The sequence below is a fragment of the Cinclus cinclus genome, chromosome 2 (assembly GCF_963662255.1).
Source record: "Cinclus cinclus chromosome 2, bCinCin1.1, whole genome shotgun sequence".
NCBI classification, from domain to species: Eukaryota; Metazoa; Chordata; class Aves; order Passeriformes; family Cinclidae; genus Cinclus; species Cinclus cinclus.
The window spans coordinates 51,040,786-51,057,296 of record NC_085047.1 but is presented as its reverse complement, the minus strand read 5'-3'; the positions used below and the strand labels follow the sequence as shown (position 1 = coordinate 51,057,296).

The 16,511-nt window shown below is 42.6% G+C and overlaps 1 protein-coding gene across 3 annotated transcripts in view; it reads left to right on the top strand.

Moving 5' to 3' along the window:
* STARD13 (StAR related lipid transfer domain containing 13) overlaps window positions 1-10,357 on the top strand; it is a 239,075-nt gene extending 228,718 nt beyond the window's left edge. For all 3 annotated transcript variants that reach the window (XM_062514702.1, XM_062514705.1, XM_062514703.1), the window contains 6 exons: window positions 2,282-2,489; window positions 3,359-3,473; window positions 4,228-4,449; window positions 6,388-6,605; window positions 9,705-9,881; window positions 10,240-10,357. In XM_062514702.1, the coding sequence (XP_062370686.1) occupies window positions 2,282-2,489; window positions 3,359-3,473; window positions 4,228-4,449; window positions 6,388-6,605; window positions 9,705-9,881; window positions 10,240-10,357 (1,058 nt within the window). The remainder of the gene's footprint in view (window positions 1-2,281; window positions 2,490-3,358; window positions 3,474-4,227; window positions 4,450-6,387; window positions 6,606-9,704; window positions 9,882-10,239) is intronic.
* The last annotated feature ends 6,154 nt before the right edge of the window (window positions 10,358-16,511 follow it).

The following is a 16,511-nucleotide window of genomic DNA, read 5'->3' as shown; positions in this document are numbered from 1 at the left end:
GTTTCAGCTGCCAAAACAATAGAAAGCCATTTTAAAACACTGTATAATCCCAGTGCTTAAGAATCTCAGATACTTCCGTCGCTTCCCTTTACTGTAAAAATCTGTCTGTGGCACACAGTCACTAATGAATTTACCATCACAGTGTCTGCAGCTGGTAGAGAATGCTGGGATTCTGCATGTGAGAGACAGCACTGCAAATAAATTTAGTGGGTTTGGCTATACGCGATGTCTTGGGACAAAAGTTAACTGCAAGAGTTGATGCCTGGACCATCATTTCCCCTTCTTCTTTCCTGTTCATAAGTTGTCTGCCTGCACACACATTAATAAGCTTGTCCAGAAAAGCAACAGGAATTCTGGCCACTAATAAAATGGCAGTCACAATCATTTCCATGGGGACGAGGCCAAGGAGAAGATAATCCACTACAAGGACTTGCTCTGCGTGTCCTTGGAAACAAATCACCTTTAAACTATTGCTTGATGAAAACTGGGGACGTCCCATCTTTGCAGAGAAGAGACTGTGAGTAAATTACCCCCTTGCTAAAGGAAGAGAGACATGGCAGCTCCCAGTGGCATCAGCATAAGCAAGTCTGTAGCCAGAAGGGCTCCCCTGTTCCAAGACATGAGGCTGAAGGGGAAACATTGATACCAGCCAACAAAAAATTGTAAAAAGAGTCACGAGCTGACTCTGTAACATCTGTGTGGTGTTGCAGTGGCAAGTCTGAAGAATGTCTCTTTACACTGGTCAGAAGGGGAAAAATTAGCCAGGAAAGATGTTCTCAAAATGCACCAGGAGTTAAAGGATTTCAGAAAGACTTGAGGATGAGTATCTTTAAACCTAGGTAGGAACGAGAAAAGATGGGCCCTGTAGACACCCGAAAATATTGTTTGGATTAAGAATGAGTAGAAGGGGGTTTTTTCCATGTCACCAACAACAAACTTTTGTTGAAACAAACTGAAACTTTTCTGTTTCAGAAAGTATTGACAAAACTCCTTTCACAGAGAGACAAATGTTGAAAATTTCTGGGATACCAATTGTATTTCATAACATCTGCAATTAAATTAATCAGTAGCTGAGACTTTTTCTTGCCCTTTGTTCTGTTTAGCAAATTGTTAATGTGAAGTTAGGAAGGATTTTTCCTCTCCTAGTGTATTTGCAGGGGATTTCTGATTTTCTGGGACCCACTGAAGATATTTTTCATATATCCAAGACTTTTTTCATATATCCAGAATGGCTCAGATTACTCTAACACATAGGATTTGGGATGAGATGATTAGTGCAGTAGTCTATATGGCATAGCATTGATGAAACTTCCACCATTTTCCTAAAACTCCCAGTTGTATAATGTTTACCTGTGACTTGACGCACTGGCTGATCTTCTGTTTCATGTACCAGATCTATCAAAGCAACAATAAGGGGGAGGGAGGGACTACCAGGAGGTGTTGTGGGAAGAAAGACACATTGCATGGATTTAGCAAAGGCTCCTCTGACTTCTCAGAAAAAATTGGCCGTGTTTTTTTCCAGAAACTTTAGAAGTATTTGAGCTGTATGCATTTTGTCATTCACGTCTGAAAGCTTTTAAAATAAAGTGCTTGTACAAGGCTAGCAGTCAAAACTTAAAAGCTGGCTGTTGCCTATACTGTAAATCTGCTTTTGTTCTTCTTCCATTCAATTATAGAGAGTATGCAATACCCAGAGGAGGACTCAAAGTCCAAACTGAGAGAACTTAGGGTAGTTTTAGAAATGAATCTGTCTGAGGTGCTATTTAAGCATATCCACTACTTCTTCCATTAAACTCTTCTATAGTTTAGGACACAAATGTAAGTGTTCCCGAAGCTTCCCTAAGACTTTTAAACTTCTGCCTTACCAGGGGACAAAGAAAAGCTGAAAAATACTATTTAAAGCTATGAGTACTGAGTACTATTCTCCCTTCATAAACTTCAAATGAAGTCCAGTGTCTTTCTTGGGAGCAGCCTTCCCAAGAAACAGAGAAATGCCAAACACTGATGAGGGAAGCTGTGCTTTGTAGAGCTCTCCACAAGCAAGCCAGCTGATCTTTTCCCCTTGGTCTCCTGTCACCTGCCTCTTCACAAAGCCTCACTAAGGTTGGGAAAGACCTCTGTGAGTCAAGCATTCACCTAACACTGCCAGTGCACTGAAGCACCACATCTGTGCCATTCTCGAACACTCGAGGGGACTGGGAATGTCTGTGGTAAATTTGTCTTTCTGGCTCCTTATGTGACCTTACAATTGACCCCCTGACCGTCACTTGGCCCCTTCCAGATGTCCCCAAGGAGCAGCGGCTGCAGGCGGTGCAGGCTGCCATCATGCTCATGGCTGACGAGAACAGGGAGGTTCTGCAGACTCTGCTCTGCTTCCTCAGCGACGTCACCTCCGTGGAGGAAAATCAGATGACTCCCATGAACATTGCTGTTTGTCTGGCCCCTTCCCTCTTCCATCTCAATATAGTGAAGAAAGAAAGCTCCCCAAGGTATGTTTTTTCTCAGCATTATAAATAGTCACATCCTGAACACGAAGTGATGCTTTCAGTGGTATGCAGGACAAAAATTTCCAAACCATCTGCTTTCCAGCACACATTAAACAGGGCATGGCTTCAGTAAGAGGGGAAAATCCCTGCTGCAGAGCCAGAAGCACACTTGTTTTCACAAGCCCAGCAGGCATCTCTGGTTGGCTGTTGTGAATATGTGATGCCTGCTTTCCATGTGGAATTTTCAATGGGGCACTAGTGAGTTTTGCATGAGTAATGTTGATTTCTGTAAAGGAAAAGGGGTTGATTTTGCTCTGGTTGAAGTCGAAGATTAACCATGTTTTAAATGGTAGGTTTTCAATGAATGGGTTTTTTTCACTTTCAATTGACTGTCTACATTCTGACATTCGGGAAACAGGGTTTATTTCAGGCCACATTAAAATTGTAACATGGTGAGTGTAGACTAAACAGGGCATAACCCAGCTAAACATTAGTGGTCCCTCTTGACTTTTTTCCCCTCCCACCTGGTTCAGGATACACTGAGATTCTTGGTCAAGTACATGTATAACCCGTGTCTGAACAAGGGCTTTAAGCAGTAACTATGAAAACCACTTTTCATCATGTCTGTTAAAAATCCATTTCAAATTGTACAACACATCATGCAGGATATGCATAACCTTTCCTGCTTTTACCTTTGGCTAAAGCTAAACATTTTTTCCTTAAAAAAATCGCAACAGTTTGAGCAGTCTTGGCGATAAATAAAAACTAAAGATAGGGGGTTTTTTTCTCTGATGTTGGAAATATCCTGCTGCTTTTTGCTTTCATATTAAAATGATTCAGCTCTTTACCTGAGACACTGAATTCAATTACAGAGTAATACAGAAAAAATATGCAACAGGGAAGCCAGATCAGAAGGACCTCAGTGAAAACCTGGCAGCTACTCAGGGACTTGCTCACATGATAATGGAATGCAACAAACTTTTTGAGGTGAGTGAGAGACTCAAACAGCATTATTCATGGGCACATAATGCAGCACGCTTTGAAGTATTTATGTTTATGATTATATTTTCTGGTTTGTGTTAGCTCAGAGATTGGTGCCTTACTTATTTGTAAACTTGCTTCATCCAAAGTTTATTTATCTCATTTCTTTATGGCAGTTCCCTTTTAGTATTCAAAAGATGCAGGGTAATTATTCTGTCACAGTTTTCAACCCAAACCACTGGGTTAGGAAATTTTAGTCTAATTCAAATCAAAATCTTATTTTAAAAAAAGCAGTAAAAAGTGTAAAATTTTATTACAATGCTTTTAAGGCCTCAATTAAAACTTATTCATCTTAAAAATAATTGCTTATACATTTTATTTCTTTGTGTCATGCAATAAAGTAAAAATCACATAGAGAGATGCAATCATTCCTACTTACACTGCAGCTGGAGGAGAGCAAATGCTCATATCTTATTTCCCCAGAAGCACAAGGCAGTATTTCTGAGGCTAAAGTAGTAACAGTGGTGTATTGGTATCCAGCTGATCAGTCTAACAAGGCTCTGCATGAGCAGTGCTGCTCTGAGCCATGGGCTGTTTCATTAGACTACTTTGATGTTTCATCTTGCATAAAGACAGCCATTGGTGTGCATTTTACAGATTCATGCAATTGGATGCTGAATCAGCCTAGAAACACATTGTCTTAAGGAAAAGTTCTCAGCAGGATTTTCCCCGTGTGTTTTCCCTCCCTTCTGTGGCACAGGTCCCACATGAGATGATCACCCAATCCCGAAACTCCTATGTTGATGCAGAAGTGCATTCTCCTACCCTGGATGAGCTTGGGAAACAAGTGGATGAGGAAGGAGGGAACTATCATATGTACCTGGAAACTCTCATGCAGAATCTCCAGAAAGAAGCAAAAGAGAAATTCAAAGGGTGGGTCACATGTTCCAGTGTGGAGAACACAGAACTCGCCTACAAAAAGGTAATTTGGGGAGATATGAAAGAAGCAGTAAGGAAACCAAAGCAAAATGCAGCCCAACTGTGGGGCACCCTGGCATGTTTCATGGTAAAACTCACACCCTTCTTTCTGGCAAGGCACTCTTGTTTTTTTTATGATTATCTTTCAAAAAGATTACTAAAAGCAGTTAAAAATGTAATGTAATAGTGATTCATGTATGAGATTCCAGAAAAAGGCACACAAAGCAAGCTGGGGTCTCCAAATAGATCAAGTAAGTGATACAGCAAACTACACAACCAGAGACTGAGCTGAGATGTTATACAACAGAGAACATTACCTGGGAAAGCTTTTTGACTGAGGGACATGAAAAGTTTCTGACCAGTTCTTGATGTTTGCTAGCAGTTTAGAGAACACAGCTAGAATATAGGTAATTATAAAACTTCTCCAGGCTCTTCCATGCTTTTTTAAGCAGGCCAGCTTTATCCCTCATCTTTTTGTCCTTTCTTCACGTGGATTTTTGATACTTCAGCTTTTATTAAAATTTCTGAATTTGTTTTAGGCTCCATCACTTTTTCAGGGAAAGCCAGACCTCTGCAGTGAGGCAGAGGGTGCTGCAGGGTCCCTGTAGAGAGTGGAGTTCAGGGCTGCTGGAAATGCAATAGCAAAGCAGAGATCTCCAAGCCAGCAGCAGCTAGCAAGAGAAGGGGATGGATTAGGCATGAGTGACACTAATTAGGCAGTAGAAGAGCACTGGGAGGAATGTGAGATTGGGATGGTGAGGGGGCAGGAGGCAGCATTACCTCAGCTTGGAAAAGTGCAACCCCTCTGTCAGGGCAAAGAAATTGCAGTTGCTGTGTTTTGTTGCCAGGTTCTGTGAGTGGCCTCTCCAGGGAGGGTCTGTGGGAAGCTGGGGACAGACGAACTGGGCTCAGGAGCAGGATGTGGGAGCTGGGAGAGAGGGAATAGAGGCCTGAACTGCCAGTGAGATTACAGAGGGGATTGGGAGTCTGGGGCTCCAGTGAAGGGGAAATGGGGAACTGAAAGCTTTAGGGAGAAAGAATTACAACAGCATGAAATAATTTAAAGTGGGAGGTGTGGAAGGTGGGTTTCTGGGGAAAAAATCTGAGGTTTGTGGGAGGTACTAGAGGTTTCTAAAGTACTCACATTGGTATATGAGAATGGTAGGGTAGGGAAGGGTTAGAAAAGCAGGGCTTGCAATATCCAGTGGTTACAGTTAACTTGTTTGCTGCCTGAAATGGGACCCCTAAAACCATGCCAAAAAGCTGCATGTGTGCAATCTAGGACATTCACCTTGTGCATAGCCCAGCACTTTCTGCTCCCCTTTCTGTAGGCTGTGGAGGTGTTTCAAGAGAGAGGATCTGTGAACAAGGAGTTAGCAATCAGTCTGTGCTCTTTGGAAGGTGTTTTCCCAATTACACCCTTGCAGCTATTTTGAGGAGCAAACATCTGTGTACCTGGCATATAACTGAATCAATGTATGTTCTGCTTGCCCAGAATTAACCAGGAGGGTTAGTGGACCCTCAGTCCTAGGCAGTGTATAAGATTGCCTAAGGCAGTTGCTTTATTTCAGCCCAGAGTTTCAGTCTCTCATCTCTTTTTAGCTCTGCAGACACATATTCATCATTACACTTAGGATGTCTGGACTTGGAAAATTCTTAGAAAACTGTCTGCCACACCAGATGTAATGCAGAACCTCACTGGCACTATGGGAACTAGTCCAGATATATTCTGTTGTGAGAGCAGAGTAATGAATCACTTCCGTTTTCCATCCAGGACTAATAGAGCAGCAGCAATAGCAATAATAGTAATGATTAGCAGGGAAAAATGAATGCTCTTAACCTGAAGTCAGGCACACACATTGGGATTTTGTCCTCAGTTATCATCTGCTGAACATAGGCGTATAAATTATCAGGGTTTGTGTTCTTGGTCACTTCTTTCCAGGTTGGGGATGGGAACCCACTAAGGCTTTGGAAAGCCTCAGTTGAAGTTGAAGCCCCCCCATCAGTTGTGCTGAACCGAGTGCTGAGAGAACGTCACCTCTGGGACGAGGACTTCTTGCAGTGGAAGGTGGTGGAGAGCCTGGACAAGCAGACAGAAGTTTACCAGTATGTTTTGAACAGCATGGCTCCTCACCCCGTCCGAGACTTTGTCGTTCTCAGGTAAGCTGAGGGTGGTTCTTTGGTACCTTTGCCTCTTGTAGTGCATAAAGGAAGATCTAGACCTACCTCAGCCTTCACATCTGTGTAATTGCTTTCCAAGAACTCTACTTCTGGGCAGCAGTGTTGATTTCTCAAACTGAATTAGTCATACACCTAGAGCATGCTGACCTTTTCTCTGATGTAATTTGAGCAGCACATACTCCTGAAGCTGTAAATATCATTTCTTCCTCAGAACAGATGTCTGATAATAGCTGCTCTTCTCTCTTAGCTTTGTTTGTTGTCAAAACAGTGCAAATAGAACCCAATTGTTTTTTACGCTGCTTTTGCTGTTCTCTGGGGAATGTTTGATGTTTAAGAGCCAAATGTTTAGAAGAGAAGATAGTGCTGCTTTTAAGCTAAGGCTGTTATACAGTGTCTATATAAGTTATTATCCTAAATTTTCAGTTGTAGTCTTTGTAAATGAAGAAATGCTGATCCATAAAAATCCTAGTGTGGAAATGAACAGAAAGAGGCAGTAGATTTGTATTCTCTCTTCCAGGGGATGACTTCTCTCAAATAAATGTATAGCTGTGTATCAATATTCAACATTCAATCCCAGTTCTGCCATTGTCTATCTGCCTGTGCAGAACAGTCAAAAAATCCCCTCTTATGCACCTTCTTTTCTTTGAAATCCTGGCCTTTGCTTGCTAGGAGCTATTGTGGAGCTGCTGACATATTTGACTTACAGGGTCAGTCCTACAGTTATTTATTTCAGGACGATTTTGTGCATTCCCATTTTTGGTCCCTGCTTTCTTTGATTGAAATGATGTCCCAGAGAAATACAAAGCAGTTTTGACAAAGGAAGTAGTCCAGGGAGTCAAAATTGTATTAAAGGGAATGAAGATTGAAGGAAAAAGATGAGCCAAATAAAATATAATTACAAAAGTACATCCCTTTTATGAACTTTAATAGTCTCTTAAAAGATGACAACATGCAGATATTGTTGGTATAAGGGAAGAATTATTGGAACTCTTAGGGGAAGCTTTAAAAAATGCTTTCTGTAACCAATGCTCCCATTACTCTATTTCCTTTGCCTTCCCACAGTATACTGGGCTAAATTAACTATTATATAATCAAATATACATTATATATTTTATATAATTATATATCTATCATTATTTTATAAATAATCTTCTTATCTAATGTCATTAGCTTGAACCAGTGATAAATTTGGCCCTCTGCATGGCACCAAGAAGATCGTCTGCGAGCGGTGGGAAGTTTCTGATGACCATAATTTGGTCCTCTCATTTGCCACTTAGTTCACTATTAGGTTTCATGGTGGTTTATGTTCTTTAAAAACCTGCTGTGCAGTCACATCAGTTAAAGGAAAATCCTGCTATCGAGTTCTCATTCTTTTCACTAACCCAGGCAGAATGACCCCCGAGGACTGAAATACATATCATAAAAATGAATCCTGGGGGGTTCTTAAGGGCTGAAAACAGCCATCAGGCAGATCTGTCAGGTTCTGTTGTTTATCTCTTTTGATTGATATCATTAAATCTAGAGCAAGGTTAGCCAGCAATATCGCAGTCAATTTGATACCTTATGATTGGTGGGAAGTGAACAGTGAAATTATAATACACCTCTGGGGACATGAATAAATATATTTTAACAGATGGCAATTTTCTCCTTCTCAGTCAAACTTTGGGCTGTGAAAGGATCAACTTAGTTGTTCCCTTTTTTTTTCAATGTGACAGTCATAACAAGGGGATTAGGCTCCCAAGAGAAGGCTCTGATGGTGAGAGGGAAAATGTTTCATATGCCTGGGATATGACACAGCTCTCAGCTGCCCTGCACAGGCATCACTTTTATTAAAGAATCCACAAGTGTTTAATGTTCATTAAGTGTGACAGCATTTTGGTGAGTTAGGTGCCATGCCTGATTTTACTACTGTAAGGCATTTAAAGAACTACTGAAACTGGCCCAAATCCATATGACTGGGAACAGGAAACATAAGTCTTCTGAAATCTCTGGGATAGAGAACTTTCCACTTCCCAAATGGCCCAGATAGTGCTGGGTAGTTACCAAAATTATGTGGGTTCATCTTAATACTGTGCAAGCACCCACAGGAGGTGGTTCCTCATTTCTCATACTGGATCTCAGCTGTGATTTCCTTCTCCCATGTGTTTCATCTGCCAAGATAGATCATCAATTTTAACAATGCCCAGGCAAATGTAAAACCTTCTGGTCAGTATTTTCCTGCAGTGTCTTCAATAACAGCTCAGTTTCATGTAAGAAAAATGCAGAATGTTAAAATTATCTGCTGAAGCCCAAACTCCAACAGTCCTTGAAAGCAGCTTACCTGCCAAAATACGATACTTCCCAAGGAAGTATAATCCCTGTCTCAGACAATCCACAGCAAGATGATGCATGTTGCACAGCACAGTGGGAATTTCTAATTTCTTCCCACAGCATAGGAAAGAGCACAGACCTATCCTCTGAGATTCAGTGCAGATGAGAAAGATGTGATACACAAGGGTATGTAGAGAATGCTTACAGAACAACAAAAAATGTTAAGAATTAAAGTCTAGGTATCTTGAATTTGGTGGATAACTTCTCCAGCTTTTAAGAGATGCTAGAAACTTGGGAGAGGAAAGAAATGGAGGGACATTTTGTTTTTATTTCAGACACCCTTGAAACATATTCTGGGTATTAATGAGGATTCCTGCTGTACCAAACTTCATTTCTTGTTCTGTAAGCCTTCATGGGTGCAATGCACAGTTTCAGCTTTTTCTGTATGGCTTATCATCAGTCTTTCTCCTTTCCAAAACTTTTGTCTGACTGCAAAAGGCTCTATCATGCCCTAGAACACTAATGGTTACAAAATACTCCTGTGGAGAAGCAAAACTTCACCTGGAGCCACATAGATGGGTGACCATTCCACATCATGGTCAGACTACTAGCTGGGGAACATGAAACTCCACCGGGGACTCCTAGGACTGTCCACTGGCATTGCAGGCAACAAGGATAGGCAGAGAAGCAAACTTCAGTTCTGGTTCTTACTCATGTGCCCAAAAGTTTCATCACTAACGTGGTTCTGTCTTGCATCCATTCCTGCAGGACATGGAGGACGGATCTGCCCAAGGGGATGTGCATGCTGGTTGCCATCTCTGTGGAACATGAAGAGGCTCCTCTCACGGGAGCTGTGCGAGCCATTGTAATGGACTCTCAGTACTTGATAGAGCCCTGCGGCTCAGGAAAAGCCAGGCTGACCCACATCTGCAGGATTGACCTAAAGTAAGTGTCCCACCTGCACAAAGTGACATCCCTTCAGCAGGACAAAACCCTCAAGCTCAGGGAGGGGAGATGTTGGGAACAGAGGGTATGGTTAGGGTAGCTTTGCTGCTTTGGAGTTTTCCTGCAGTCTTTTCTCCACTCAGTGCCTAAGATCACTGTTAGGACATGATCCTAGAATTAGAATCTGCTTCTTTGATTACTGCAAGGGAGAACTTCAGAGTACACTTAAAAAGACAAGTATTTGAATCTCCACCACCGCCATGGGCAGTGCAGAGCAGGAAGTGTGGCAAGCATGTTTCTGTGGGGCATTTTTCTTGAGTATTTGAGTTTCTCAATAATTCTCTTTTCATTCCTTTAGAGGACATTCCCCAGAGTGGTACAACAAAGGCTTTGGACATCTGTGTGCAGCAGAAGTTGCCAGGATCAGAAACTCATTTCAACCTCTGATTGCTGAGGGACCAGAAACAAAAATCTGAGGAAGTATTCATGGGAGCATGTGAGCATAAATCAGGGTCTGGCAGGGAACAAGTATACTGAAAGCAAAGGTCTTATTTAAGCTGCAGAAATCTGGCCAGACCTGGGCCTATACAAAGCTGAAAAGGAATTTTATAGGAAAGTTCTTTTATTCTGGAGAGTTCACCTTCAGCCCCCTCCCTTCCCCCCCCCCACATCCACTCTGTATTAATATTGATTATTGAACTAAACATTTCTTCAGAGAGCTTTTATTACTTTGAAAACAGATTATTGCCATTACTTGTATGTTATGTAACTCTGTTATTTAAAGGCTTCTAAGAAGCATATTTTAATTGTAAATAAATAATGTACAGTATGTATATATTTATCTATATTCTATCTATCTATATATATATGTATATGTATAAATTAATTATTTTGTATATAACTCAGTGCAAATCACTTGCATCAGTTGGACCTTAAGCAGATTGTCACTTCTTTATTAGTGTGTCACTGCTACATAAGCTGTGTTTGCTGTTATCACAGGGCTACCAGGCATAATTCATGTGATAACAAATGCCTGTTCTCAAATATGTTTTGTGTTTGTGTGTGCTATGAGAAGGTACCTAGAATAGATGTAGGAAGAACTACAGGAACTAAGGAAGGAGGTTAGAGTGCATTTAAAAATAAGGAGGTGGGTATCAGTCTCACCAAATAAAATACATGGAGATGCATCTGAGACAGACATTGTGGAGGCCATTTATGTTCAGCTGCAGAATTGTGACTTTTAGTAGAAGGTGTTGAAATCTTACCTGTTGCCTTAATGACTGGTGTCTGTCAGCAGAGAACTTCACTGTGTGCAGTGTTCCAGGAAACTGCTCATCCTCAGACAGCACAAGGTAATTCTGTGTGTCCTGAGACGGCTGAAATCAGACTGGTAACTTATTAAGCTGTAAATTACTTATTTTTGATAAGCATTTTGTCTAGGTTCTGAGTGTTTCTGTGTTCTTTCCTTCTCCCATAGAGATGGCTAATCCAAAGCAGGTTTTCCACACCCAGTGGATACAAAGACGTGCAGATGAACACCATTCCTTTTAATATTCTTACTATACAAATAACTATGCTTTTTTAATATTTTAAACACATTCTTGGAAAGATTGCTTTTATAGTAACAGCAAGCATTTTCATCTTATATTGCACTGATCTGCATGACCCCACCTCTGGAGGCATTGGTGGGAGCAGGATTAGGACTATGAGGAGTAGGAGCCATTTAAGCCTATTATATAATTTCATTTTCAGGGACCTGTTATTTTGCTAATGGAAATATGCTTTAAAAGTAATAATAATAATAATTTGTCGACATTGCCTTTGAGGCAGGGTTCCATTTAGTTTTTAACTAACCTACGACCAAAATGTTATTACATCTATGACTCAATAAGAATGTGCAAGTCTGTTAATACTGTTCTTCATTAATCACATTTGTTCACTTAGACTTTATTTATTGCTGCATAAACCAGCAGAGTCACTTACAGCCAGTGTTTCAACTCAGTCCTTCCAACGAAATCCAGAAAGATTAGTATGAGGTCGATTAAGCAGGATGCATTTCCCATGTGAAGCTACAGCTTTATGCCCCGATTCAGTGAATGAGGAAATCTCTTCAAAGCCAGAGCTTTAAACACTCCCCAGATGTGGGAGCTGTGCAGTGGACTGTGTTTGGTGACAGCTGCTAGAGCATGACCCCACGTGCCATCCTGCACACACATGGGGCCTGTGCTGGCAGGGGATAGCCCTGTGAGTTGAGGAAGCACACCTGTGGGAGCTCAGGGTGGACAGGGTGAGCCAAGGTGACCCACAGGGCTCCAGCACATCCTTGAGAAGGAGCAGGACTCCAAAAAGTCACTGTCTTCTTCGCCCATGAGCTGTGTCACTCATGTTTTGTTGTGCAAAGAATCACCGATGTTGGCTGCCTGGGAGCTCCTGCCTTGAGATTATGGCCAACAATAGTTGCAATGTGCAATTATCATGAGCTTTAAGTCCTGCAGACAGGGGAGCACTCACGGGGCCCTTACATGGCCGTAGTGAGGTCTGGCAGTCACCCGCTGGCTGCAGGGCACCACCACTGCCCAGGCTCAACTTTCCTGGGAGCAAACAGTGCCTCCCCATCCTGGAATGCCATTCCAGAAAGCAGCACCTCCTCCCAAACACCCGTGGCCATGGCAGCAGATTTCATGACGGCTGTTTTCCAAAACATGAGCAATTAGAGTACTTCTACTACATAAATAAATACAGCAGTGCCTCAGCATTAACAGGCACAGAATTTATAGCCCTAGGAATGGCAGTGTCTGGCAATAAATAATGTCTTAAGGAAAAGAAGGGAAAACCTGGACAGTGGTTTTATCCTGTCTCACAAGTCACTGCTCAGCTGGAAGAGGCTCTGTGTCACCTGCCACCCTTAGCAAGGTAGGGTTGTTTTCCTGCCCTTGCAGAAGCTCTGTGTGAGCTTCTGGCATCTCCAAGCCATGTATTGTTCAAGTAAGATTTCTTCAAAATGCACATTACGCCATGTCTACCATTCAGCTACCACAGTATTTTGCATTGTTAAATGATACATTATGATAATTGCATTTTTAAATGTTATTCTCATATCAATACCTCATATTTTTACCTCATCTGTTGGTATCAGTCATTAGTTGTAAATAAATAATTTCAGAGTTGAATAAATTTGCATACACTAAAGAATCATGTTTCTTTGTGCTCTTTTTTCATCCATTGGCTCAAGAAATTCTGCACTTAAGCCCTTGATTTCTTTATTGCAACCTGCTATACACTAAACTGTTCTGGTGTGGGACTTCAGTAATGACTGCAGGCTCAAAATTATATTATTATTTTGTCCATTATTTATTCCATTATACTTAGCCTGTAGTATCCTTATGCAAACGTGAATGTCATGGCAAAGATTATGTTTTCCAAATTCAGCCATGTTTCTGCATCTATGTTCTTGTCAATAATTTAGGTCTAGGTTCACAAGAGTGATTGGAACTGGGAGGATGAGTGCTGGGTTTCACATCGTCAGACATTAGCCATCTCAAATCCATCAAGCCATTGCAAAAGAGTAAAAGGTGCAGTGGCATGACAGTGATTTCTGTGGTTGTCTTACACATTCTACAGATGGATTAAATCTTCCTTTGGATGGGTGTTGTGGTATAACCCCAGCTGGCAACTAAGTACCACTGTCTATCCTGCCCCCTGGAGGGATAGGGAAGAGAATCAGAAGGTAAAACTTATGAGTTAAGAATACCTTAATAATTGAAATAAAACAAATTTGTTGTTGTTGTTGTTGTTGTTACTAATAATTATTGTTATTACTGCTATTATTAACAACAACAAGGGGATAAAAAAGAGAAGAATAAAATACAAGAAACTCAAATGAATCACAGTGCAGTTGCTCACCACCCAGTGACACCGATGCCCAGCCCATCCCTGAACAGCAACTGTCCCCCCCAGCAAACTCTCCCAGTTTATATACTGGTCATGATGCTCCACAGTGTGGAATATCCCTTTGGCCAGTTCAGGTCAGCTGTCCTGGCTGTGCTCCCTCCCAGCTTCTTGTGCAGCTCCTCACTGGCAGAGCATGGGAAACTGAAAAGTCCTTGACTTAGGGTGAGAACTACTTAACAACAACCAAAACATCACTGGGTTACCAACATTATTCCCATACTGAATCCAAACACAGTGCTATACAGCTTTTAAAAGAAAATTAACTTTATTGCAGCTGTAAGCAGGGCATGTGCTGATATCCCTCCAACTCTCCTGACTTACTAAAAGAAGCAGAGTCTCAGAAAACAGGGTGCTGAGCAGAGTCAGCTATGAGAGACCATCAAGGAGGGGATAAGCCTTTACGTCCCACCATTCAGAGAAAGCTCTGTATTAAAATTTGGATTGAAAGGAAGCACTTTTTTCCAATTGTCTACCATGGCAGAGATGGCCAGCTGTGTAAGTCCGTCCTTTCTTGCAAAAAAACACCGTATGTCATGTGCTCTCATTTCCATTTCTCCCTCCCACCCACCTGCAGCAATGTCAGGACAGTGAGGTCGTCTTAACACTAACAGCACTGATGTTTCAGCTCCTGGTATGCACAGGCTTTATAGTGTTGAATTCTTGGGAGCCAGTCCTCTCTACAACACCTTGCAGGAGTCACCAGCAGGGCAATCTCTCTGCTTGATGCATTTACATTGCAGAATCAGTGTCACCCTCAGAGGATTTTGGCAGGCCTAAGAGGTATTGCTCTCCAAAGTGGCTGGTAGACAAATGCACAGGCTGAGCTCCCTTGAGATGACTGTGAGGTGAAAATAATGGAATAAATATCCAGAAGACTGCTGGAGCCTGCCAATCAGATAGGAGAGGTTGAAAACACATACCACTGCTCCAGCTCAGTCATGATGTGAAAACGTTGGGGAGTGAACACAGACCTTGCCAGACAGAAAGCAGCATGACCCACTCACAATCCCATGGGAATTCAGCATGATCATGTCTTGGTCTCCTTGCCAGATGTGTGTCAGCCACAGCTGGATAGGGGGTTCATTTGGATGGGTGCTAGACGAGGTAGACTGTTGTTACAATGCAGTTACACATCAGGGTGTGACAGGACCAGGAACAGAAGGCATCAAGCCACAGATTTGTAACAAGGTAGGTGTTTGGATTCTCCCAAAATATGCATTTTAAATTGTGACCCCCAGTCTCCTGGGCCACTCAGCAATACAGTGTAGAAAGCCAACAAGTTCCCCAGAGCCGCAATGGATGCAGAGCAGAACCTACTGTGTAATTGCAGACTGCCCTGCTCCATTGTGCAAGACTCTGCTCAGCAAACACAAGGACGTGTGGAACTCAAGGGCAAACACAGGCCAGAGCAGTGGGTCTGGGTTAATGAGTAAACAACAGAGAAAATGTCACAACACTGCAGAGAAGTATTTGCCTGTCCTGCATAGGCTGGTGTTGGGAGGGTCTCACACACTTGAGATCCCCTCCCTAACCCCACAACAGGTCCCCAACAGCAGAACCTCTACACCTCTGACAAAGATCAGCATCTCCTGCAGAAAAAGTAACTTGGACACTTAGCTCCTTCCACCCCTTCGACCCTGAAACAAAGATTCTATCCCAATACCTTAGTACTGACCTCCCACAGGTAGTTATTTTCCACTGCTCTTTTCCACTGCCCGAGCCCAGTCCTTGAGCCCAGCATGCTCTCTGTTCCACTTAGTCCCTGCATGCCTGCCTGCAGGCTGGGCTCCAGCCTGCACCTGCTAACCCAGCCCAGGATGCACAGGACACAGCCTTTAGGTCAGGGTGACCATGGCCAGGTGGCCAGTGGTCCCAGCCCTAGCTGCAATGGGCTTGAGTACAGAATGTCCTGTGTCCCACAACAGGGACAAAACTCCAGAGTGAGGAGAGATCCTTTCTGCTTCTCTTCAGGAAGGACAGCGCACAAAAATAACCATAAGCCTCAGTCCTGTTGCAATGACAAGTTGGGGGCTTTTGATCCTCTCCCAGGGATGAGAATCCTGCAAGATAGAGAGGCTAAAGGCAGTGAACTGCTCTCTGCCTTGAGCAGAGACTCAAACTGTAGTGTGCAGGTTCTTAGCAGTTTGCAAGGGGACAGGATGAGCTCCTGGGTCTGCTGGAGCTTCAACAAGAGAATACTTGGTTCTGCTGCAAGAGCAGCTGCATGAAGCTCTGCTGGCAGCCAGCTACAGGATTACAGCTTATTTCTTAATCAAAATGCTCAGTTCTGCAAAAGACACAAGGGAAACTCAGCCCAAAAATACAGATTCTGCTCTATCCCCTGCTTACAGCAGCCCCAAGATAGACACATGGCCACAGACACAGAGCCAGCATTTACTGCAGTGAGGATTTGCAACAGCTTGCGATTTATGGGAGCAAATTAGCTGCAGGGCCATCTGTCCTTCCCCAGACCACTGGCCTGCTCCTTGCTGGAATGACTGCTGTTCCTTGAGAGGATGTGTATCGAATTGCTTACACTTTTTTTTTTTTTTTAATTCAATAAACGTGGGAACCACAGGTGGTGGAGCAGAGGACAGTAACCCTCTCAGCAGCAGCATCTGCAAGCCAGCAGTGCCCCACCACGCGTGTGGCACAGGTGCTGGCTGAGGGCAGCCTGAC